This window comes from Carassius carassius, chromosome 36, assembly GCF_963082965.1.
Source record: "Carassius carassius chromosome 36, fCarCar2.1, whole genome shotgun sequence".
In the NCBI taxonomy this organism is placed as follows: Eukaryota; Metazoa; Chordata; class Actinopteri; order Cypriniformes; family Cyprinidae; genus Carassius; species Carassius carassius.
Window position 1 is genome coordinate 16,298,805 of NC_081790.1, and position 27,897 is coordinate 16,326,701.

At 40.2% G+C, this 27,897-nt stretch overlaps 1 protein-coding gene across 15 annotated transcripts in view; it reads right to left on the reverse strand.

Moving 5' to 3' along the window:
• The window catches only part of nrxn2a (neurexin 2a), a 372,119-nt gene that overhangs the window by 180,360 nt on the left and 163,862 nt on the right, over window positions 1-27,897 (reverse strand). For all 15 annotated transcript variants that reach the window (XM_059526521.1, XM_059526520.1, XM_059526517.1 and 12 more), the window contains 2 exons: window positions 27,478-27,651; window positions 26,334-26,456 (listed from right to left, as the gene is read on the reverse strand). In XM_059526521.1, the coding sequence (XP_059382504.1) occupies window positions 26,334-26,456; window positions 27,478-27,651 (297 nt within the window). The remainder of the gene's footprint in view (window positions 1-26,333; window positions 26,457-27,477; window positions 27,652-27,897) is intronic.

Genomic DNA, 27,897 nt, shown 5'->3' on the forward strand with positions numbered 1-27,897 from the left:
GTGTATATGTATTTAAATGTGTGTGTTTAGGAATACAAAAAATATTAATAAATACACATAGACACACATACACACACACACTTGAAAACATACACTCTAAAAAATGCTTGGCTGTTGCAACCCAACTTTTCAAAATATGGACTAAAATATGCTCAAATAACTCAACTGTTGGGTTAAATTTTTGTTAATTAATTTGTAAACCAAAACTGGGTTAGTCCACAAAAACAACCCAGAATTTAGACATAAATGTTTACACATACCCTTAAATTAATAAATGTTTATATATGATCCAAAATGTTAGAAATTGTATTTCAAGTGAGTCAAACAAGATTCAAATGACAAAAGGGTAAGCAGAAAAGGAGACAAAATTTAAATTTTTGAATGAACTGTCTCTTTAAGAATGAATGTCTTGTTTTGTTCATGAGAAAAACTGTAATCTATCTGATGGCACAAACAAGTTTATTGGCAGGAGAAGTTTATTGGCGATGTTTTCAATAGCATATAAGGCCACACGTGAAGTATATTTATCTCAATATTTAGTGAACACTTTACCATTTACATGAGGGCTGCGGAGGGACCAGAAAAAGGGGGGTGGGGCATGAAGCCTTCAGTAGCTATTAATGATAGTGACATTTAATAGAAAGGGAACGAATGGCGTGTTTATGCTCGCCTCTCCTTCAGAGAAATGAACGAAAGCCAACAAACAAGTTTTATAGCTCTGTGGAGTGTGTGCACACAATCTGCGGTTGTTTCACACCAATAAAGCACCTGCTTTACAGCAAATGAACTTCTGTAGGTGAGAAGCGCGTGCGAGCTGTCTCTTTTTTTTTCTCTCACAGCCTGCAGGAACATTCATGCTTGGGAGAAGAGAGAGAACTGAATTAGGGGGTTTGAATTTGCCCTAGTCTTTCTGAGAAACAAAGACGCACAGGTTGAAAAAGAAATCAAAAGGTAGACAATTTGACTAAAACAACACTTGTCATTGTTTCATTGTTTATTTAGCCTCATGTCATTCCAGGAGCATTTCACTGTAACATATTTTATTCTAAAAACTGGGCAATCTACGAAATCAGAACGAAGTTTTGCTCTTGGGCTGTGCTCACAATAAAAGCCCTTCGGCAAACATCAGACGCTACGCAACCACTGCTGCTGTGCTGACGTGCCGTTTTGGAGGCTTTATCACATTTCCAAAGGTTTGACTTGGTGCCATCAGCAGCACTGTAGTCAATGTGACTCGCTCAGGGAGTGGGTCGTTAGGTGTATGAGAGAGCGGGTACACGCGTGCCTCATTATCATGTTTTTGTTGGAGGAAATGATGCGTAGCCAGCAGAGCAGCACTTTCTGGAACTGCCGCTCACCAGATGACATTGGAGGCTGACTGGCGAATGTCAAAGGTATAGGTGACTTCATAAAACAGCAGCAAAAAGCTAAAAAAAAGGGTCAAAGATTTTTAAAATACGTTGTAGCCCCTCTTCTTAAGCAAAGATGCAAAAAAACTGATCAAAAGTGACAGCAAAGACATATTGTGACGAGTGGGGCGGGGCCGAGGGACATGGGAGCGAGGCCGGTGGAGTGATTGGAGATGAGCTACACCTGTTCGACCCACCGGTCTCGAGGCCCACGGAGGAGATGGAAGGATATAAAACTGGAGCGACGACAGTGAAGGACGAGAGAGGACCAGGCCTGGTGGGTCGAACAGGTGTAGCTCATCTCCAATCACTCCACCGGCCTCGCTCCCATGTCCCTCGGCCCCGCCCCACTCGTCACATACCCCCATCGCCCCTAGCAGGCCGGGGGGTACTCCCGAGACTGCGCTCTAATCCCCCCCCCCTCCCTCCGGGGGGGACCACTCACGGGGACCTGCGGGAACCTGGGGGTAGGACAGGCGAGGCGAGAGAAAAGGAGATGGAAGGAGGAGCGACAGAGACGAGAGAGGGGAGAGAAAAAAAAAAAAAAATCCGGTTCCCAGACGCACCGCTGCTCGGCCCTCCACCAGCTGGGCGATCTCCTCCGCGGTGCCTGGCGGTGGCACTGGACGGCCCTCGGCGGACGGCACGACACTCCTCCGCCGCCCGGTGGACGGCGACGGCTCCTCCGGTTTTGGGCAGCCGGCAGGAGTCCCCCGTTCCCTGCTCCTCCCCATTCCGGCGGATGGCAGCAGGCTCCGGCCACCTGGCGAACGGCGCAGACTCCTCCGCTCCCTCACGGACGGCAGCCGCCCCTCCCTATCGTGGGCGGCCGGTAGCGAGCTCGCCCGTCCCCGGCAACTCGCTCCAGCCCACCGCCTCGAGCGTCCATGGCGGCACACTCCTCGCCTGCTCGTTGGCACCGCGGATTCACCACAGCGGTGAGGGATCTTCAGCAGCGCGTCCCTCCTTCTCCCGGGCTTCGGCACCACTGTAATGAATTAAACCTTTGTTATCGTCGGGAAGGAGGAGGCGGGAACCGGCGGACAATCAAACAACATTTTAATAAAGCAAAATAAACACAAAAACAGCGCACCAGCCCCTCACGGACGACTGGTGCGCGCAAATAAAAACCAAAACACAACTAAAAGCCCAGGCCTGGTCCTCTCTCGTCCTTCACTGTCGTCACTCCAGTTTTATATCCTTCCATCTCCTCCGTGGGCCTCGAGACCGGCGGGTCGAACAGGTGTAGCTCATCTCCAATCACTCCACCGGCCTCGCTCCCATGTCCCTCAGCCCCGCCCCACTCGTCACACATATATAATGTTACATATGATTTCTGTTCTATTTCTATTTGATCTTTCTATGTATGAAAGAATCTGTCCTGAATGCACAAAAAAATAAAATAAATAAAATAAAGCAGCTTTCAACATTTATAATAATAATAATAATAAAATGCTTCTTGAGCACCAAGACAGCAAATTAGAATGATTTCTGAAGGATCATGTGACACTGAATTCAGCTTTGCATCACAGGAATAAATTACATTTTAACATATATTTAACTTTATTTTAAAATTGTAATAATATTTCACAATATTACCTTTTTTTTAACTGTATTTTGTTTTTATTCTATCAAATAAATGCAGCCTTGTTTAGGACAATTGACTTATTTATATATATTTTCAATTCTTACCGAGCCCAAACTTATGAACGGTATATACTGTATGTTTGCTTTTAGCTCTGTCTTTTCTTCATTATCAAGAAACAAAAAATAGCACTGTTTGTCTGCATAAATTGGTTATTTGATCTAAATTAAATCAAACTGCAGGGTGGCTTAATAACTTGACACATCTTTGGCAACAATAACCTCCAATTATTCCAGTAATTGGGAATGGGATCACCACAATGGTTGAGAGAATGTTTGTGCTGTTTACAAAAAAGCATTCAAAGTATTTTGTATTTTAGGGTGTCTGGTGTGAATTGGTCTCTTAAAGGTCATGCCACAGCATCTCAGTTGGGTTGAGGTCCGCAAGCAGTTGCAACAAACCCTTAAGCTGAGGGGGGCAAAAAGAAAAAAGAAGAAAAAAAAACTGATACCAGAGGCATTCAGATATTTTTCCCTACCCTGCACTGATACATACATAAATAAAGATATATAACTGCTTGAATGTTATTTGTTTAAGCAGCAGTGTGTATTGTCATATATTAGCTGAAGGTCAGATCACAGTTAATGATCAATTTATGCAGAAATCCTGGTTAATTTACATATGATTTAATGTCATTTTATGACTGTACAAGGGGAAAAAAGAAAGTGAGGTTAATATGTTAACATTTTTCAGAGGCAGCATTTTGTCAAGGTAACTAAATGTTTAAGTAAACACGTAAATTTGTATATAATTGTGATCAACACATTAAATAACACATTAAATGATCAACACATTAAATGACACATTAAATTAACTATGAAAATAACACTGAAAAACAAAAGATTAGTTGTTTATTTGCATAGAATATTAAAAAATAAAATAAAAAAAATATGACAGTCTGAGTGACCTAGAAGCACAACTAATGAAAGCATGTTCTACTTTAATTATGATCTTGATAACTACAAACTATTTTTCATTGATGTACAAAATGTTTTTTAATGAATTTATCTTCTCTTGATTGAGCCAGCTCAATAAATAAAAAAAATAGATAAATGAATAAAAAGAAAAACAGCTGGTGAATTGTTAATAAGAAAATAAACGCTCTAAGCCAAGTGACAGAATATAAAAAATGAGATGTACTACATTAGTGTGCATTTCAGATTAAAGAGAGCGAGAGAGTGGATAAAAAGCAAATGAATTCACTCCCTTGTAAAAAAACAACAACAACCTGCTACTGTTAACAAGTTTCAATCATGAAAGCAAGGGCGGACTAGCCAATGTGGGCCGGCCCACCCAGTACACAAATATATATATTTTTTAAATGACGGAAATCATAATATTACATCTCTTTTCTACGCAAATGGAGTCGATCGCGCAGCTGACAAGGAGTGTGTTTTGTTTGTGAGTGTTTTTCCCTCCCACTGTATACGTTCACTTAAAACATAACCGACTGCGTTTATGAGAATACTTGCAGAGACAATTATTTTGAGATAATTGTGTGTGTATGTTCATTCAGAAGTTACGATACGCGAAAGATGAATTCATTCTCTGTACGCGCATTGTCTGAAATGCTGCTCACAGCGCATGCTTTGAATGAGTGCGTGTAAGCTCCGAATGCATGCAAATTGTTTAAAACGCTTGAATCAGCAAGATTTAGAAACAAGTGCAAATGATCAACTACATCACTATTCACGATAGCCCGTCGGGCAGAGCAGTGATACATTTTGGAGCCCAACTGGAAAACACAATAGCCCCGGGACGTCGGGCTAGCGATTTTGCAAGCCCTGCACCTCAGATCTATCCAGTTTGTGAACCACTGGTTTCTGTCAGGGTAAGGTGCGGGGATGAACTCAAATGCAGACAGATGTCACAGCAACAGTTTATTATACAAAACAGGAAAACAAAACCCACGAGGGGGCAAAACAAGGGCAAGACTGACGAGAGATAAACTAGACTAACACTTGACAAACTACACTATAACAAAAACAGGATCACACTACTACTTAGACAAGACTTTCAATAGACTTACTCACAGACAGATCTCTCACAGGTTGACACGCAATGTAGACAGTATTTGACAATATTAGACAATGATTGACAATGAACCGACAAAGGGACAGAGAAACACACGAGGTTATAAAGGGAGGCTACTAATGAACACAACAGATGGAACAGGTAAATCAATGATGACAAAACTAGGGTAACAAGGGGGGCGGTGCAAGGAAACGAGACAACACAAGCACATGGCCCTAAGACAAGGCCATGTGCTTGTACACAAAACACGGGCCTGTCATGATCCTGCCACAAGACTAGAGAAAAATCAGGACATGAAGGCAGAACCATGACAGGTTTCCACACTGGTTTCGTTAAACAAAATAAATGATTATTTTAAAAGATTGACTCAAAAGAATCATCTGTTCACGAATCGGATCATGAACTTGTATTATCGATTCAAAGATGATCTATTATTGAACATCTCGAATAAATAAAGACTTCAAGTTCATCTGTACAGCACATAAAGCTGTTGTTTGAGTTTATAAACTATTTCATGCATGATTCGAATGGATCTGTTAACTGAATGCAAAGTGTGAGTTCTAGGAGAATGTTTGTGTTTTGATGAGCATGTATCGCTCACTAGGAGTCGCTAAATGAACAGCTGCTGTTCTTTTTTTTTTTTCAACGGAGGATCAGTTGCCCTATTGGTTAAAATCCCCAAACTGTATACTTAAATATTAAATTAATAAATGACATCAAAACAGGGGTGTTTGAGTTATGATGTGGTGGGCTGCTGCTGCTGTGGCCAGGGCCACTTTTTGGTCCCAGTCCGCCCATGCATGAAAGTGAATTAAAAGTCCTTAATGTGAATTCATGAGAAATTGTGCATGTAATTCTACGAATGAACCATGTATGGTGCTCTAACACCTCCAAACTAAGCAGCAGGGGAGGACCATTGAGGAGGTTCTATTAAAAAATCCAGCACAAGCTCATACAGTGTGTTTTGCCTGTGGATGCTGATTCATCTGGTGTTCCAGCACTGAACAAATATGGCTATGGGCTGAATAAGAGAGACAGAGAGAGAAAGAGAAAAAATGCAAAAATGGAAGACCAAAGAATTTTTTTGTGAAAACCACCCCCACGCAAACGTACGGTTCTCTTACGAGAGCTCTCTCGTACTGCGTCTTAGCTAAGACGCTACGGGAAAAGTCTCTTTTCACGAAATACTGAAGCAAAAAATTATCCTTAATTTTGTATTTTTGTAAAGCGCATTTGCAGCAGTACACAGCCATAGGTGAGACGGCTCGTTCGCTCATCGGCTTGTTCTGCGGCAACTGCACAGCCTATCGAGCGCAGGCTGATGCAACATCAGACCAATAAGGTACGTCATCTGTGTCTCCTGCCTGGGTGAAGATCATGCAGCGCTCGCGCTCGCTGACGGCGGATGCCCTCACTGCGAGCTGTTGCCATGGTGACTCTGAGGACTCGCCTGGCCTTTTTCTCTGAGCCTGCATTCTCCCTGATGCGCTGAGGCGCTGTAAAAGCGCCGCTTCCAGCGGATTCCGGAACCGTCTTCAGCTCAACCGAGCTCGCCTGTTCGCCCTGCTTCACCGGCCCCCCCCTGCATCGCTTCCCGATGGGCAGCGCCCGCTGTTTGCCGGCGCGTCGTCCGAGGAAGTCGATCTCAGGGCCGCGTCGGGGGAACAGGACACGCGCTCTCTGCTAGCTTCGGGCAGTGAGGGCTGGGTGAGCTCCGAGGATCTCACGCCTTCTGCTCAGAAGCCCAGCAGACGAGCTGACATCGAGAAGGAGCCGGGGCGAGTGCTCGCGCTGGCCGCAACGAGTCTCGGCAGCGAGAGGTCTGCACCAGCGCCCCCCCTCTCGTTCCCAGCTGGATGGTATTTTCCTTTCGGATGAGCGTACTTCTCAAAGCCCGCCTCATTTATTCCTGAGCTTCACGAAGAGGTGGCAAAGGCTTTGAACGCTCCATATTCAGCGCGAACTCGTTCGTCTGTCTCACTAGCATTCTCCACACTGGATGATGCTAAAAACAGGAACTACCAGTCACTTCCGCAGGTGGAACAGGCGATAGCGACGCACCTTTGTCCGCCCTCTGCTGGACGGCGGACGAAAGCGGTGTTGCCATCTAAAGCCTGCTGCATGACGCTGCGTCTGCACTACTCACGATGGCTGCTTCATCGAAGCGCAGGTGTACGAGTTCCGCTGTGGCCGAGCTCTCACCCAAGCGCGCCGCTGTTTCAGTTCCAGGAATTGTGACTGTCTCAGTGTTTTCTGCAACGCGCAAGCCTGCACAGTTGCCCGCTTGCCTGCACACAAAAGCCGTTATCACAACAGCTTCAGCAACGCAGCTCGAGACCCCCGTTCTCGCTCTACTGGCCGTCGCCCCGCGCCGCGGGGACCGCGGCAGAGGATTACGGTGAGGCCGGGAGCCCCGAAGCCATCCTAGGAAAGCGCCAGTGTACGAGTCGCCGCGGCCGAACTCTCACCTAAGCGCGCCGCTGTTTCAGTTCCAGGGATTGTGACTGTTTCAGCATCTTTTGCAATGCGCAAGCCCGTGCGGTTGCCCGCTTGCCTGCACACAGAAACTGTTATCACGGCTACCCAGATATTTCCCGAAAAAGGCGTAATTTCTGGTGTCCCGGCCACGGCCGATGGTGCTATAAATGTAGTGATGATGCCCACTGCTCAGTGCCCATCTCCACATGTAAGCACAGCCCTTCACACAGGGCTCGCGCCCATAAAAGCGACTCAAGTCGATCGCGCGCACTACATAGTAAACGTGCCCACTCCTCAGTGCCCACAATCACTATTTCACACGCGTCATGTGGTTTCTGTAAAAACGAAACCCGTGCACGTTCGTCCGGCCACGGCCGATGGTGCTATAAATGTAGTGACGATGCCCACTCCTCAGTGCCCATCTCCACATGTAAGCACAGCCCTGCACACAGGGCCCGCGCCCATAAAAGCGACTCAGATCGGTCACGCGCGCCACATAGTAAACGTGCCCACTCCTCAGTGCCCACATACACAATGTCACACACGGCGCGTGGTTTCTGTAAAAGCGAAACCCATGCACGTGCGCTCTGCCCAGGCAGACAGCGAGTCGAAAGTGGTAAATGTGCACGCTTGCAGCCCACAGTTACTCGCAGACATCACGAGTCCCACGGGACCCGCTCAGCCCTCCCCCAATCGGTTAAGCACTGGGATGGGGTCGAGGACGAGCGATCTGCCCGCTGTAATCAGCGCGCTCCCCGCCTCAAATGCCACAGGCGTAACGCCCATGGTGCAGCGCACCCAAGCGCCGCCGTTGCCCAGTCAACAGAGCGCGCTTCGCATCCAGCCCTTAGCAATTCATGCAGATGCATGGTCAGCGCTTCCAGGGGTTTTCGGATTGGGTGCTAGGCATTATAAAGAGAGGCTACTCGCTACAGTTTTTTCGACGCCCTCCGCGCTTTTTAGTGCGCGTCGAAACTACGGTCAAAACAGAAGTAGCACACATACTTCGGGCCGAAATATCAAAACTGTTGAGCAAAGGGGCTGTAGAGCCTGTGTCTCGAGCTCAAAGCGAGGGGGGGGCTGTACAGCAGATACTTTCTGGTGCCCAAGAGAGACGGGGGTCTCAGGCCCATACTGGATCTAAGACAGCTGAACAAGGCATTGATGAAACGCAGTTTCAGAATGTTTACGACCAGGAAGCTCCTCGCGCAGATTCGCAGAGGGGACTGGTTCATGTCAATAGATCTGAAGGACGCGTATTTTCAAGTACAGATAGCATCAAGTCACAGGCGATATTTGAGATTCGCCTTCGAGGGCCAGGCATATCAGTTTACAGTCCTGCCGTTCGGCTTGTCCGCGGCTCCTCGTACGTTTACGAGGTGCATGGATGCAGCGCTCGCAGACTCAGAGGCATGCGAGTGCTGAAGCACAGGGCCGTTTTACTCGATCACCTCGAGAAGCTCGGTCTCAGTGTCAATTGGGCGAAGAGTTCGCTGAACTCCAGTCAGACGATTCAGTTTTTGGGTATAGTTCTGAACACGTGTTCCATGACGGCGCGACTGTCACCACAGCGCGCGTTGGGCATTCAGCGCGCAGCGAGTTCTTTCCGCTGCGGCGCGACTGTTTCGCTCAAACACTGTCAGAAGGTGCTGGGCCTCATGGCCTCAGCATCTCCGGTTCTGCAGCTGGGCCTGCTCCGCATGCGCCCACTGCAGCTCTGGCTGAAAGCGCGGGTGCCGCGCAGAGCGTGGGTGTCTGGCCGACTGCGTCTCAAGGTCAATCAGAGCTGTGTCACAGCCCTGAAACCCTGGACAGCAAACGGCTGGTACCAATCAGGTGTAAGCCTGGGGACTTCCCCGAATGTGAAGATGGTGTCGACGGACGCCTCCACTTCAGGATGGGGAGCGCTGCTCGAGGGCAGACCGTCCTTTGGCCTGTGGTCAGAACGGGAAAAGCTCCATCATATCAACTGTCTGGAAATGCTGGCAGTGGAGAACACGCTGATGCGCTTTTGTCCCCAAATCAAGGACCACCACGTCTTAGTCCGTTCGGACAACATGTCTGTGGTGTACTACATAAATCGCCAGGACGGTCTCGGGTCCCGAAACCTGTACAGGCTGGCGGAACGCCTCCTGGTTTGGGCTCAGCGCAACGTGCGTTCGCTGAGGGCAGTGCATGTGCCTGGGCTGCAGAATCTGGGTCCAGACAGGCTGTCCAAAGGCAATGTTCCTACGGGCGAATGGTCTCTACACCCGCAAACAGTCCGGCTGTTGTGGGAGAGATTTGGCAGGGCGGAGGTGGACCTCTTCGCGTCCCACGAAAATGCTCACTGCCCCGCGTTCTTTTCCAAGAACGAAAGCGCGCTGTCACGGAAATGGCCGTGCTGCCCGCTTTATGCTTTCCCTCCCGTCTCCCTCCTTCCGCAGGTGATAGAACGGGTGAGAGAAACGAGATGTTCAATACTGCTTGTAGCACCTCTTTGGAAGAACCAGCCATGGTTCCAGATTTGATGCAGTTAGCAGATGTCGCCCCGTAGCCAGTACCGTTGAGGAGGGACCTCCTCTCGCAGGCCAGGGGTTCGATTTGGCACCCTCAACCGGAGTTGTGGTCCCTCCATGTGTGGGCGCTCAACGGTTGCCCGCCGATCTCGCAGTGGGAGTGCTAAATACCATCACTCAGGCTAGAGCTCCGTCAACACGACGTCTGTATGCCTCGAAGTGGTCGGTGTTCTCCAGCTGGTGCACAGCTCGAGGATGTTCACCCCTTAGTTGTGATGTGACGGAGGTTCTCTCCTTCCTACAGGAGCTGTTGGATAAGGGCAGAGCCCCATCCACGCTCAAAGTTTATGTGGCGGCCATCGCAGCGTTTTATGAAACAGCGCTCGGTCAGTCAATAGGAAGGAATGATTTGGTCATCCGCTTCCTTAGAGGAGCTAGGAGGCTGAATCCTCCCAGACCTCCGTCAGTCCCTATGTGGGACCTCGCGGCAGTTTTGGAGGCCATGAAGGGTCCCCCTTTTGAGCCTATCCAATCAATTAGCCTTCAGCATCTGTCGTTCAAGACAGTATTCTTGTTGGCTCTCGCTTCAGTGAAGCGTGTGGGTGATCTGCACGCGCTCTCGGTGAGCCAGTCGTGCTTGGAGTTTGGGCCTAATGACTCAAAGGTCATACTCAAACCTAGGCACGGTTATGTGCCGAAATCCCTCAACACGCCGTTTCGGGCTCCGGTTATTGCCCTGTCTGCCCTGCCGGTGTCAGGAGAGGATAGAGACTCAAGTCTTCTTTGCCCTGTCAGGGTTTTAAGAGTTTATGTGTCTCGCTGTTTGTCTGGTTCGGTGGATACAAAATTAAGGAGAATTTTTTGCTTCAGTATTTCGTGAAAAGAGACTTTTCCCGTAGCATCTTAGCTAAGACGCAGTACTCGTTCGCTCTTCTAGAGAGAACCGAGGTTACATTTAGTAACTGAGTAAGTTTTTCTGAGCGATGCTCGTTCATCACCTCTACTCCACACGGTGGTGACCTTCACAGCGGTGGACTATTCAGTGCATGAAAACTAAAGACACCTGGGATTGAAACTACTGTGCACTTTTCTCTTGGCTTTATGTGGCTTTTTCAGCACTGAACAGTTGTAAAGATTTATAATACATGGAGAAGGATACCTTTATAACACAAATTAAGATATTTTTGATCAAATCTGAGGCTTCACACTGAATCACACATGCGCAGTATCATCAGCTCCTCGGTTCTCGAATCGGACGCGTCCGACAGAAACGGTTCTCGTTCAGTGTACGAATAAATGTCGAAATAATTATTATTTATTATTATTCTGCGTAGTTTGAAGATAATTTTTTTTTTTTATATTTATCCCGGATATATATATATATATATATATATATATATATATATATATATAAATATAAATAAATATATATATATATATAGTGCTGCCGTCCAGGTGCAGGTTAATTAAGATCCCTCCGAGAAAGTAACATAATGTCATTCATTTATTTGAAATCAAAATATAAATTACGTCAGAATAAAATATCAATTTTGAATGGCCGTCAATACAGAGAGATACTTTTCGGATTTAAATTCTGTATGTAGATACAGCAGATGTTTGTTTTGTTTTTCTTTGCAGTCTGACTTGTGATTTTTACCTTATGGATGATGAAACATGCAAATATCTCATAAACTTACACTGAAAGAGACCTAACCAGTTAAAGTGTTTTCCCGCCACCAACATTTTCATTTTTCTCTCAGGCTGCTGACACCAAAAACAGCACATGAAAGTCTCTGTACAAATCATATGAATATTTAATGTGGTAAACACTGTTGCTCTGGAGCTAAGTTTTATAACCCAGGGTTAAAAGTGGTGCAAACCTTTTTTTAAATTACAAGTGTGAAAAATTGCTTCAAAGTTAAAAAGTGGCCTTGGACCAGGCTTTAAGCCCAATAGAGACTTGAGAACTGGCTCAGCTGACTTGAAAAAACAACAACAACAACAACAACAATGCTAGACCCGCAAACCAATGTACTAATATACACTACAAATTCCTTAGCAACACTGCATTTTGAACAGGAAAGCAACGTATTTAAATATGTAATGGTTTAAAGTCCCAAATGCTGGGTTGTGCCTCGGGAACATTTCAGTCTGTGTGATTTAATGAGGGAGAAATAATCTCCCTACATCAGACTACTCACGCTCATGACAGGTTGCCCAAAGGTCATTAAAGGCCATGGCAAATGCAGACGACACATCTGATAATTGCAAGATGGGACTGCTTGTGTCAAATATAGCCGCTCAACACAAGAAATTTACACACGAACCTTCACAGCATGTTGTGAAACAACATATCAAAACACAGCAAAATAAATAAAATTGAAAAACTAAATTCTTAATAAATTATTCCTTCTATATATATACATATACACAGTGCATGTCAGAGCAAATGAAAATCATGAGGTCAAAGGAACTGTCTGAAGAGCTCAGAGACAGAACTGTGGCAAGGCACAGATCTGGTCAAGGTTACAAAAAGTGTCTGCTGCACTTAAGGTTCCTAAGAGCACAGTGGCCTCCATAATCCTTAAATGGAAGACGTTTGGGACGACCAGAACCCTTCCTAGAGATGGCCGTCCGGCCAAACTGAGCTATCGGGGGAGAAGAGCCTTGGTGAGAGGGGTAAAGAAGAACCCAAAGATCACTGTGGCTGAGTTCCAGAGATGCAGTCGGAAGATGGGAGAAAGTTGTAGAAAGTAAACCATAACTGCAGCCCTCCACCAGTCGGGGCTTTATGGCAGAGTGGCCCGACGGAAGCCTCTCCTCAGTGCAAGACACATCAAAGCCCCCATGGAGTTTGCTAAAAACACCTGAAGGATTCTCTGGTCTGATGAGACCAAGATATAACTTTTTGGCCTTAATTCTAAGCGGTATGTGTGAAGAAAACCAGGCACTGCTCATCACCTGTCCAATACAGTCCCAACAGTGAAGCATGATGGTGGCAGCATCATACTGTGGGGGTGTTTTTCAGCTGCAGGGACAGGACGACTGGTTGCAATCGAGGGAAAGATGAATGCGGCCAAGTACTGGGATATCCTGGACGAAAACCTTCTCCAGAGTGCTCAGGACCTCAGACTGGGCCGAAGGTTCACCTTCCAACAAGACAATGACCCTAAGCACACAGCTAAAATATCAAAGGAGTGGCTTCACAACAACTCCGTTCTTGAATGGCCCAGCCAGAGCCCTGACTTAAACCCAATTGAGCATCTCTGGAGAGACCTGAAAATGGCTGTCCATCAACGCTTACCATCCAACCTGACCGAACTGTAGAGGATCTGCAAGGAGGAATGGCAGAGGATCCCCAAATCCAGGTGTGAAAAACTTGTTGCATCTTTCCCAAAAAGACTCATGGCTGTATTAGATCAAAAGGGTGCTTCTACTAAATACTTAGCAAAGGGTCTGAATACTTAGGACCATGTGATATTTCAGTTTTTCTTTTTTAATTTTTCTTTTTTTTTTGTTCAAGCTCTTGTTCTGTCCAGGCTGGACTATTGCAATGCCCTCTTGGCAGGTCTTCCAGCCAGTTCTATCAAACCTTCACAATTAATCCAGAACGCGGCAGCAAGATTAATTTTTAATGAGCCAAAAAGAATACACGTCACACCTCTGTTTATCAATTTGCACTGGCTTCCAATAGCTGCTCACATAAAATTCAAGGCATTGATGTTTGCCTACAAAACTACCACTGGCTCACTGCAAGTGAACGTCGCTTGATTGTACCATCCCAAAGAAGCACAAAGTCGCTTTTACGGACTTTTAAATTAAATGTTCCCTCCTGGTGGAATGACCTCCCCAACTCAATCCCAGCAGCTGAGTCCTTAGCCATCTTCAAGAATCGGCTTAAAACCCATCTCTTCCATCTTTATTTGACCCTCTAACTTTAACACTCACTATTCTAATTCTATTCTTAAAAAAAAATAATCTAACTATCTTTCTAATCTTTTTGTATTTTATTTTCTTTTCATTTATTATGCAATTGTGTGTGTGTGTGTGTGTGTGTGTGTGTAAAGACCTCTTACACTAGCTTGCTCTATTCTTTTTTTTTATTATATTATTTAAAAGCCCATGCTACGTGTACTGCGTTAACCTAACTGAGACTTGTTATAGCAGTTATATATCATTGCTCTTTTTGTTGTTTTTAATTGCTTCTACTGTCCTCATTTGGAAGTCGCTTTGGATAAAAGCGTCTGCTAAATGAATAAATATAAATGTAATTGTAATAAATGTGCAAAAATGTCAACAATTCTGTGTTTTTCTGTCAATATGGGGTGCTGTGTGTACACTGAGGGGGAAAAATGAACTTTTTTAGCTTTTTTGGAATGATTTTAGCAAATGGCTGCAATATAACAGAGTGAAAAATTGAAGGGGGTCTGAATACTTTCTATATATACCCATATATATATATATATACCCATATATATATATATATCCTGGGTAGTAGAAAAATTGGAATCTGACTAGTTATTTTTTATTTATTACATGGTTACATACTATTCACACAATAGACACAAATAACTCATAATTTATTGATTCTCCCTAATTTTTTATTTTGTTAAACTTACAAACTTCCTGCAGTTCTTTCACGAATCCCAGTTTGGGAAATCTTGACATACAGTAATGTATAATGTTCTTTAAGTTGTTTATAACAACAATTTTAATATATTTTCTCTTTGTATATTTATAGCAGTTTGGTACAAGATTATTCTATTTAAATAAGTGTGATGAACACAAGTCAAAAGATATATAGAAGTAGTAAAAAAGTAGTCTGATTAAATTATGTAATTTGGAATCATTAACAGTAACTACAAATTATAATATATATATATATATATTAGTGCTGTCAATGCAGTGCTGTTAACGCATGCGATTAATTTTTGTCTGGTTTAACGTGTCAAAATATTTAACGCAATTAACGCAGCATCTGTATTTTCTGCCATCCGTTGGCTAAGCTTTACATTATATGATCACGCTCTTATTCATTTAAATGCTTTTAAACATTTCAAGTGCGGCAAGACAAAAGAGAATGCGCTGTCTGTGAATGCCCTTATGTGACACATACACACGTACACAAACACACAATGCATAGACAGGGCGCCAGAATCCAGTTCTCTTAAGCGCTTGAACTAACAATAAACATCCCAAAGTGCCAGTTTTGTCGATTATCCTCATAAGAGCAATCTTAAATGATTTATATAAAGTCTAAAATGAACAAAAAGAGTTGTGAGAGAATGAGGCGAGATCCATAGACAGTATATAAACGGTGAGATCCGCGTGTCTGTCTGCTCTTAAAGGGACAGCAGCCAATAAAGCTTCCTGTCAGTAAAGTTAAAGAACAAAGGGAACAGAGAAAATGACTTGCTGCTCTTGACTAAATAACTTTTGTAGCTTTAATAAGGATTAACTATTTAATTTATAGTTTATGCAGTGCAGACTGCATATAACGTTGATAACTTTATTAAATTTCTGTATATTTCCTAACTGTTAAGACAGGAAGGGCAGGAGTAAACATGACATTTATTATGGGTTTATGTTAGCATTGTTTTAAGTTTACTTAAATTAAAAACTGTTATATTTTTGAAGCCTAATAATAAATGTAAAAAAAAAAAAAAAAAAAATCAGTAGCTGTATTAATATCAGTAATACTGGCCTTCATTCATAAAAAGATGTCATTTAAACAAGTATTTAAATTTAACTGTGAAATTATTACATTAAAAAATATATTAAAAACGTACAAAACATTTCTTTTTTTATTGCGATTAATTGCGATTAATCACAGAAAAAATGTGTGATTAATCTAGTTAAAGTTTTTAATCGATTGACAGCACTAATATATATATATATATATATATATATATATATATATATATATATATATATATATATATATATAGATAGATAGATAGATAGATAGATAGATAGATAGATTTATATAAATTGTAGTTACTGTCAATGATTCCAAATTATATATATATATATATATATATATATATTAGTATAACAGTTGTATATCAGTGTTGAAATAAGTTCCTGCTATTTTTCTCCCATTACACCAATAATGCAGAGCCACTAAAATATAATAAACTAAATAAAAATATATATTTATAAAAAATAAATGAATAAACTAGAACCTTACAGACACTGATTCACTATGTGATATTTGCATTAGAAACATAATACATTTTTCAGCCTACTAAAGTGCTCCATTTCTACCTCTGAACTCTCTGCTGCATAAATAATGTTGTACACAATCCAATCCTCCTTCAGAAAGTCAGGTGTTCTGAAAGGCGGCTCACTAAGGGGCTTTTGCATGTTTTCAGACACTCTGTGTAATTATTTGCCTCCCGGCACGAGCTGTGAAGAAATAAATAAAAGCAGTCGGACTTTAGTGCTCTGTGTATAAATATCATTCATTTGATTGTCGCTCAGTCTGCTTTTTGCCTTTGCAAACCGGGTAAACATTGCTCTTGTTTGCTGGCTGTTATTTTTTTGTCACAAGTGTGTGCGGTATAGAAAAAAAGTGCCGGCATGTCAGACTGATCTACAGCAGTCTTCCAATTTACACAAACCTAGAAAAACAAAAAAGCCTAAACAAAGTGCACACTGTTTATTGTGGCTGCTCATGTCACTTTGAAAATATAAAATATCACCTGAAGCCATCCTGCATTTTTGTCAGAAATAACGTCAGTGCTATTACACACACAGGAATGTAAGACTTTTCTAGATTTCTAATATTTACAGAGTAAAATGAAGCTAAAACTAAGAACTAAGAAGAAAAAAAACCCACTTCAAACAGCCTCTCACTGATTTTTGATGCCTTGTATGCACGGCCTGTGTGTATTTATGGTGAGTTATAGCACCTTTCTCCATCTTTGATGAGTTACCACTGCCAAGATCAATAGAAACCATACACAATATATCTAGTAAAAGAAATGCTTTGCACAGGCGGTAATAGCGCAACAACAACTGCACCAGAGTGATCCTAAGTCACACAGAATGTATCCGTGAAAAGAATAACAATTGCATAATTTCAGTGCATTTAACACCTGGTTAAACTTGATTGAGGGTGGTTAGTGACTAAAGACTCTTTTCCACCAAGGGGACCGAACGGTTCTAGTTGTGAAATCACAACATTTGGTGCCGATCCGGGCCAGCTGTCTTTGTGGTGCTATGAAATCAGGACTAGATTTGGTGACAGCGTAATACTGTAGTAAACACTAGAGCAAACGTTATGAAGGATGATCACATCATTATCCAGTCATCCTTTGTTACTTGTCTTGCAAAACACTGACATATTATTATATAAGTAGAAATGATATATTATATAGATTATAATGAGCTTATACATTAATAAAAAAAATATTAGAAATTATATGAGTAATATCATTTTTAGAATAATATTTTTTATTAATATATAGAGTATTATTAAGAACAATATATTGTTATAAATATATAATATAATCTACAAATCAAGACTTTAGGATAAGTATTTATCTGTCTTTATCTATAAGTATTTATAAGTATTTTTTATTTTTTTTAATGTTAAGATGCCTTGGGCCAGTGCAAGCTGTCTTTAGCCATTAAAATAATACTGTCAGGATTTACTAAAGATGCGCAGAGAAGAATTATTGATGGAAAGGTGTGGACAGTTACTTTTGCGCTTAAACTTATTGTATATGCATTTGTAGGAGTTTCCCTTTCGGATGCAAAATTAAGGGGAGTTGAGTATTCAAATGAATCACAAACTTTTTACTAATGTTTGCGCTTGTCAAATTACTGGTAATTAATGGCCAAAAAAGCATGTCGTAAAGCAGGCAGTAATTTGCAATGCTCTTAGTAGATTGCGCTGGTCATTGTGGAAATGATCTAGCTGTGTCTGTTCTTTAATGTGCGCATTGTCAGTAAATCACCCACAGAATTTCCCCCACCTATCGGCGCTTTTATGGAATTGCGCTTTAATGCTAATTTGCCCTGTTTAGTAAATCTGGCCCTTTGGCTTCTATGATGTGGAATATCTGCGGAAGTATAAATAGTATCTGATTTTGCAGATGGCTTATGTGTAAATAAATGCTCTGGTGCTTGTTTAGATGATTTTTTTCCCCCATCGTTTTGCTTCTCATTTTTGTCTGTTGCTGTTGTACAAGCACGGTGTGACAGTTTGTCCTTGTGGAATTTGTCCCACCTCTCCTCCTCTCTGATTGGAGGCTGACTAAAAAGTGACAGTGATGATCACTAAAAACTACTAAAATATTGTTTTATGCAAGCCAGGTCAGTAGATGACGATGGCACTTCGTTAAAAAACAATTTTTAGGCACATGCACACATACCTATAGGCTGAACACATAATACACATGTGCATGATGTCACCATTTTCACAAATTCCTGTTTTTTACATGCTACCTATCGTTGTCAGAACCTTGCACTTTGAAACCTATCTTCAAGATTTTGCATTTACAAGCCTCCAAAATGCTGTTTTCATGTAAATGAACAGCCAAAATGCATAAAGTGTTCGGTTTTTGTTGAAAATGGATCGAAACATCCTAAGTTTGAGTATGTATGCAAACATCCCACAGGGATGAGCTGAACATGCAGGTTCGATTCCATTCTTACTTCAGTAAGTCTCAATCAATGCCAGTGAACTAAAAGTAGGAGAATGAGTTGCAATGAGCTGCTGGAAACGCGCCTTAAATTCGTCCTAATTCTGTCAGCATCTACTCTCCTGTTTTACCGGCTGAGTGACATCCTCCAAAGCGGCAGCTAGAACAGTGTGACGTCTCAGTCTGTGGTTGTTTAAAGGATGTGGAAGAGTTCGAGACAGAGGCCGCTGATTACAGTTCCTCCTCGGCTTCCTTCGTGTTGTCATTTCACCACAGAGCACCATCCTTCTCCCCTCCAATTACTTCATCCCTTCCTGCTTCTGGACAGGGGGTGACCTTAAAATCTCCTTTAAATATCTTATTATATGGTGTCTATGCTTTAGGCCTGGCAGGACCTGCTGTACAATTACAAGACATTCACGCTTTGTTTGCTCTCTAATGAAGCGATCAGGAGTCGGACCGGCAGCCAGCACCTTAGGGCCATGTCACATTGAGGGAGTGGCTGCCAGGACTGCAGGCGAGTGGCTGTTAAAGTCTGGACATTAGTGGAAGAATGGGCCACACAGAGAGGAGATAAAGCAGAATGAGAAAAAATAACGCTCAAAGACTTGATTTATAGACCAGGGGTGCGTTCTCCGATAACGTTGTCTCTTAGCGCGCTACGAATACTCAAAAGGTACACCTTAACTACAGGTATACCTTTGCTACGTGTGTTCTCCGAACTATACCTTTGGATGTTGCTTAAGGTAAACCTTCTTAAGTTCGACCTTAGCAGTTGCTGTCCATGGTGGAGGTGCTGAATAGGTTGATATCGACGCCTCGATGATCGATTGTGCGCTCTTTCCTTCACAGTGGTATAGGTAAAGTATTGAGAAAACAATATTCTTTATAAAGAAGCATTTTAGAAATAGTACAAACTGCATTTATCGGGGCTTATTGAAATAAGTACATGCAGAAATAAATACGAGTATGTGTTTATAATTTAGCAAGTGTACAATCCCAAACCCTCACGGCCATAAGTGTGTTAATGTTCTCCACAACGTATGCTGATTATCCACCAGCCGTATCACATTATTGGCGTAAATCGCTCATTTGTGTAATTGGATGATTTCCTCAATAAAAGCGCAAGCATGAGAGACATACCGACATTCACTATGTGGGGGAAAAAAGTCCGCAAAAAGAGATCGCCCAGCCACACTGAGGTCTTACTCAGCCCATATCCATCCCCAACAACCTCCAGAAAACTCCACCACGGCATAAAAACGAAGAGCCGCCAGCAGCTGAATTTCGGGGCTGAGGGGGTAGCTCCGTCGAGCTCCGTGCTGCTTCTCTTATAAAGTAGTTGACAAACTCTAACTGGCTCCGCGGACGCCGCCGTCTTTGATTTAAAACAAGTACTCGCTGTCTCGCTGCCATAGCTATAAAGTTTGTGTAAACTCATCTTTCTTTATATAGACTCCTAAGCCTTTTCTGTCAAATGGTTCGCCAGCTGATGTGCCTTAGGATAGTAATTAAAAAAGCTAACAACCATTAGTGTATGGAAACTTTATTAATGAAAACACTTCCATACACTGGGTGTAGGCTATAACAACTTAAGTATTTTATGTGTATAATTTTAAAGTAAAGTAAAAATGTAATTTTAATACTAAATCAGATTTTATATTAAATGTTCATATAAAATTTTCTATGTGTAATTAAACTGCGATGTAAAAAATCTTTTTGCGTAGTGATGGCCACTAGCGGTATGAACCGTCAGCAGCGATAAGGTATAGCTAAGAGCGCTCAAGACCAACCTTACGAACGTATGACTTGCAGAAGGTATACTTAACTAAGAAGGTTTCGGAAACCACGTATTAACGATAAGGTACTTCTTAAGGTACAACTTAAGAACGACGTAGCGTTAAGGTAGTTTCGGAGAACGCACCTCAGTACATCTGACCCTAAAATAAATAAAATAAAAATTCAAAGCATAATATAGTGAAGATAAACTAAATATTATTTTACATTTATTTGAATACTGTCATTTATTATATAAACAGTATATAATGTAGTATTTTATTTTATAATTACAATTCTCAGTAATATATATATATATATATATATATATATATATATATATATATATATATATGTGTGTGTGTGTATGTTCTGTAATTATATATGTATATATTCGTATAATATGTATACGTATATAAAAAAAAAAAAAAAAATATATATATATATATATATATATATATATATATATATATATATATATATATATATATATATATAGTCAGAAAATAAATAGTTTTGACCTTTTTTTCCTATTAACATTATATATATATATATATATATATATAAATAACATGCAAGTATCACACATGTTGATAAGACACTATTGCAAAATAATCAACAATCCATCTTTTAACTTTGTTGTTATTAATCAATACATGTTGTTATTTAACCCCCCCCCCCCCCCCCAAAAAAAGAATTAACCTACTTTGCTCATTTTGATTTTTTCTTGTAGCAATACAGCATTATGCCACAAATGCTGTTGATATATCTTAACATACCCTGAAACTAAGCATATTTAATGAACCAGATCACTCAAATGTGTTATTTACTTTTGTTTTTGGATGTATGTGTGTTGTCATTCACTTCACCGCTTCTTGGAAAACAATCAGATTTCATTCCACTCACTCAATACCTAGCAAGACAGCTTTGTTTCGAGATGTCACTGCAGAACTCGAGACACCTTAGATCAGCTCTCTGGTTAAAGACATCATCCTTCCACATCAGCTCAAAACACTGTATATCCACAGGTGCAAGCAGCTCAAAATACTTACACAGCATGAGCTCATAAAGAACATGTCAGACTGATGTTCATCATTCATGAAACGGTATTCAATAATAAACAAGAGAAATGGCTCATCTGCTTGAAATCATCTGCTTGAAACTCTGCTGGCATACTTATTGGATTTTACTTCCCAGGTCAGGTCTCAATTTTGGTGACCTATATATGTCAATTCCATATCTTGTTCCCTACTGAAGCATGTCCAATTGCTAAAAACATAAATTCCATACAAGGAACCTTCCAGCAGGAATCTGAGGGATGTATGAATCAATTGACCCTGGTATCCTATTGGCTTTCAGAAAATGTCAGCATTAAGGATTCATTTGTAAGGTGACACCAAGCACTGCTAATTTTTCTCCATTAAACGTAACACAATACAGAACACAGGCACTTAAAATAGCAGAAAAAAAAGAGTAGCAATGTAATCAATCACAAGTTTACTGATGGCACGACAAAATCATTGTATTAACTTACTCATCTAAGATATTTTAAAAAGCCATAAAATAACTGCTAACTGAATATTTTATTCAAAAGTCAGATATAAAAAAATAATATTTTAATAATTGTATTAATATTATGGACTGAATCTTTAAAAAAAATATAAATTTTATTCATTTTATGCCATGAATTACATTCTCTGTAAAATCTCTAAATTATATTTAAAATAGATTTTGACTCTCAAATTTAAACGTCTTTATTAAATACGCATATACTAGTCACACTAAAATGTACAATACACCATTCAAAATTGTCAGGTCAGTAAGATTTGCTTTGTTGTTGTTTGTGTTGTTAAAGAAATAAATACTTGTATTTATCAAGGACACATTCAATTGATCAAAAGTGACAATAAAGACATTCACAATTAAAAAAAAAATAAAAATCATCAAATAATACCAAAACAATGAAACAGCAGCTGTTTTATAATGCACACACACACACACACACACACACACACACACACACACACAGTCACTAGTTTACTTCGAGTAAAAACATTTCAAGTAGAAGAAAAACAAAAAACAAACCTTAATGCACCTTTAAAAAGAAAGAGCTTTGTTTAAAGTTTTGCCCAACAAAAACAATTACTCCTGTAAGGAAAGTAGCCCATTTCATGTGCAGGGCACGAAAGAAAAGTCTATGTAGAATGTAAGGTTGGCTGAGCAGATGCTTGCAGAGAAAGGTGAGAGTAGAGTCCAAGGCTGCGAGGCAAAACAGCAGACATGAAAGTGCAGCATCTATTTAATTTAATGCTCACTGCTGGAGGGTCTGATGTAAGGTACAGATGGATGAAGTGAATCCTGAATGAACAAAGTAAAAAGGGAAGAGCAATCCCTTAAGACTCATAAGGACCGGCCTGCTGTGTCCTTGGACAGGGCTCAGGACAGGTAACACATTACGAGCCATTTAATTAGACCTCGGCTGATGGATGTGACTGTTCGCAGGAAATCGAAGTATGAAACATAGATCCAGCCACTTGAATATGCTGTTCTACAACAAGACACATGCAATACAACCCGGGATATTCCGGTGGGATTTGACGTGTATGTGAAAGAAGTCTGGGAGGGATCGGATGACTGTCTGTGGCTCTCACATTCCCTAATACTAAAAGCAAGCGTGTGAATAAAGATGCTCGGAAGTCATTGAAAATGTGCGAGATGTCACGTAAGCAGCAGGCGTAATTTGTGCTAATGATATTCCTAAATAATCTACGCTAATTACAGAGGTCAACCAAAATTATTCTCTCCATATGTCTGCTGTCTGGAATATCTCCCTTTGAGAAAAAAAAATAAAAATAAAAAATGCATGGGCAAGTGTGTGTGTGTGCTGTGGGGAACAGGGTAAAAAGATGACTGACTGCCTTTGTCACACTATTTGAGAAATAGAATGAGTCATGCATTAGTGAAGCTGCTCCAGCTCTGTGGCTGCCCAACGGATTTTGTGTTGATCATATGAAAATCACTTTTGAAGGATTGTTTTTCTCTTCACACCTGCAGCCTGTTCCATAGTCTTTCATGCAGACGAGGATGAACAGGTGTGCTACTACTTCTTTCAGTATAAAAGAATCTTAGTTAATTCAAATCATCTGACAAAGCACCAAAAATGCCCCAACACTTCCATGAAAACCCTTCCATGGAAATCCAATCTGATGACGAGAAATGAAGAACACGAATTATGTGGAAATGCCTTGTATTTTTTCAGTTTAAACAACTTTTCAAGAAAGAATAATTGTGTTTATTGATTTACGGCTATGTAGGTGCTTCGAGTATTAGCAGACAGACTAAATCACACTGGAATCACCTAATCCCACACTAAAGTGCTTGAAATGCCTTCACCGTTAAATACCGGCCTCCTCTTTCTTTTCTGCCAGATGTTTGTAGTTTTTTTTATTTTCTTTATAATAAGATTAAGCATGTTTATTTATTTATTTCTGCTAGTGTGTGAATGTAGAACAGCCTTCGCTATGTTTGAGATTATACCTGAGCCTAAGAAAGTCCAGTGCTATTCAAAATCTGCATTATGTCTTTACGAGATCATTTCAAGTCATTATCACTTTTACAACGTAGATTGAGAGTCTTTATGGTGTTGCAGGTATGCAGTGCTGTGAAACAATTGTCTGAAGTGTTAATTGAGTTAGCGGTGCAGAAGTTGTTTTGTACTCACAGATCTGCTGCATCGACAAACTCCACGGCTTCATAGTTCATGCATAACAAATTTAGCAAATGTTTACATATGCTGCTTGTATACTGGTCACTTTTAATTCTTGTACTGATAAATAAGCAAAGTAAATATTTGATGCCTTTTTCACACAGATTCTTTGTAGAATAGCTTCTGGCTGGCAAAACTGAAAACATGCAGCAAGAGAAATTAAATCTGTACGTGAATAGTGTTATTTCCAGTCAGGGTCCAAAATTAACTTGCTGCACCAGCCAATGCTGGTTAAACTGAGAAACTGTACTTGCAATAAATAGTTAATGATTTTAAAGGGATAGTTCACCCAAAAATTGTAAATTCTGTCATTAATTACTCACCATCATGTTGTCACAAACCTGTAAGACCGTTCATCTTATGAACACAAATTAAGATATTTTTGATGAAATCCGAGAGCTTTCTGCCCCTGCATAGACAGTAACGCAACTGACATGTTCATGGCCCAGAAAGGTATTAATGACATCGCTAAAATAGTCCATGTGACATCAGTAGTTCATACTTAATTTTATGAAGCTACAAAAATACATTTTGTGTTCAAAGAAAACAAAATAACAACTTTATTCAACAGTTTTTTTCTCTTCCGTGTCAGTCTTTAATGCACGTTCAAGAGAGCACCACAATGCATTTGTATTCTGAAGATGAACATAGGTCTTATGGGTTTGGAATGACAAATGGATGAGTAATTAATGACAGAATTTACATTTTTGGGTGAACCCTTTAATGGTGTATTATGCATTTATATTATCATTTTAAATATAATATAATATAATATAATATAATATAATATAATATAATATAATATAATATAATATAATATAATATAATATAATATAATATAATATAATATAATATAATATAATATAATATAATATGTAAGGGATAATGTACATCCAGCTAGTTGTTATCTCAGAATAAACACTAACAGGGTGATCAGTACCCCGACTCGATGCTTATTACACAGCTAAAAAGATTTGTTTTTACCAAATATGTTGAAATTAATGTTGAAGTTTTCCATTGCAACATGCGATGGTTAAGTGTTTTCAGTCACAAGATGGCGCCAGACATATAATATAATATAATATAATATAATATAATATAATATAATATAATATAATATAATATAATATAATATAATATAATATAATATAATATAATATAATATAATATAATATAATATAATATAATATAATATAATATAATATAATATAATATAATATAATCCATGTTGCAGTTGTGAAGTCACAATTTTATTTTCATTTTATTGGCTAATTTTGAACCCTGTTCCCAATATATAGACATTCCACCCAAGGGAAATATGAGACAGAGCTAATATTGCTAATTTACAGATGAATCAATGTATACAACACAAATAATATACTCCATATATTCCAGAACTGATAAATGCAAATGCATAATCTAATCAAAGACAGACATGATCTATGTGTGTAATTTCATTGTTCCATGTATCATTTCTAAAACTCCATAATAGAAACTTTGCAAATTAATTGAACTACAGCTAATTTAAATCTCTCCAGGTTTTGGGTAACATGGTTATCTGCTCTTTTTTAATGTTTAGAGCAGCTGACCCTATTTATCTTCATTTAGCTCATTAGGCCAGTCTCCAGAGCATTATTGTCAAAAATATGGGGACGTTAAGCAAACACAATCTGGCTTGTGCACAAGGCCAGTTTCTGTTTCCAAGCGAAGCACAGTCTGATTTTTTTTATTGTACAGCATCGCAGACATTAAAAACCCATGGTTCCACCTCCGAGCTCTGGTGTAATTAAACATTTTAGATGCAAACCAAATTGCATATCTTCCTCCCTTCAGTTCAGGGGTCACTTGAACTATTACTAGCTCTTTATGAACACTATCTTGTGGCCCTCACTAATTAGTGTTCTGCTTTATCTACACATTAAAAAGTCTGCATTGCGGCACACCACTCATTGAGTACTTCAAACACTCAGCTCACAGATTATCAAAGGAGAAGCCTTACACGGCTTATAAATGTGGCCAAACAAGCCCCTTTAATAAAGCCGTTTAATCCCTACTAAAGAGCAAAACAGTACTCACGGTCACTGCAGAGGGGACCTCCGTATGTCGTCATGGTGCAGTCACAGGTAAACCCCTCCCACTGCTGCAGACACACTCCCTGATTGGAGCACGAGTCCTCTGTGCAGGTTGTGCCAGGGCCGGCTGAAACAAGTTTTAATTATTATAAATCACATAGACTATCATCGGGTCAACACTAATACAAGCCATTATTATTAGTTTTATTTAGAATTAGTCATAGTCTTTTAAATTAGTCTTAGTCCTGTGTCAAATATACTTTTTAGTCATGATATTTAGACAACCTTGTCCTGTTTTTGTTCAGTTAAGTTTTAGTCAAATAAATGTCTGAGCTTTTTAGTCAATGAAATCAGGAAATGCATCCTTTTTAACAGAGAAGCTCTAATTTGGGAATTTGAAGTCTTGATATCTGTCAACCGAACACACAAAAGCCTGTGTAGTAGAGGAGCAGTCCGCAAAAATATTTTGTCTCCTTCTTTTGGCGAAAATAAAAAGAGAGTTTGTTAAATAAAAACTAAATAAAATAATGTTTTTCAAATACATTTTTTTTTAATCATCAATGATACTGCATGTTGATGTATTCATAGTTATCATTTATTGACCTTATTGTCGTCTCGTCATTTTAGTCATGGGAAAAAAAGCTTATCAACAAACATTTTTTTGATCATAGCTTTCATTAACAAAATTAACACTAGATGATAGCGACTCATTCAAAAAGCAATGTCTCAGATTATTACACAAGATTCTTCCAGCAAGCAGAGTTCCCTCTGATCATATAAATATATTTTTTTTATTTTATTTTTTTTTAAATTTAATTGAGTACTTTATCTGAATTAGCTAGAATTTTAATGAAAAACCCATAGTACTGTATATATTTGATTAGAAAACAATTATTAAATATAAAAACAATATAAAACAAATACAATTCATAGCATTTTTTTTCAATAATAATAATAACAATAATATGAATAAAATGTTATTACAAAAAAAATGATGGGAAAGTACAAAACTGACACAGAATGACATGTCGCTTGTGTCCTGTGTAGACTTTAACTGCATATGGAAATGGTGTATTTTGAGTTTAGGGTCATACTGTATGTTGTTATGAACATACTTTATGAACGACTCGGATCAGCAGTACACTAACCTTCACAGCCTCGCTTTACTTGGCCCACGCGGTGTAGAGCATCTGCGATCAGGTCAGGAAGCCTGCCATTCAGGTCAACTGAGGCCAGGCAGCCCTGATAGCCATCCCGCGATGCTATGAGCTTGGGCAGAGTGTTGTACATGCTCTTCCCAACACCTCCAATGTACAGCTCTCCTACACAACACACACAGGGAAAATATACACGGTTATCAACACATAACACCATAAGGTTCATTCAGCGGATTTCTTCTTTAAAGTCAGCTGATTCTCCATCTGGGGTTGTATATCTGTCTTTACAATCAGGCAGAAGTCAATGATGATAGTGTTGCATTTGAATTATGTTCTTCATTGAAATTATGTTCTTCATCTAAAATTGGAGCTTCATAAGGTGTGATCCTTCGGTACTCTATGATGAGCTGA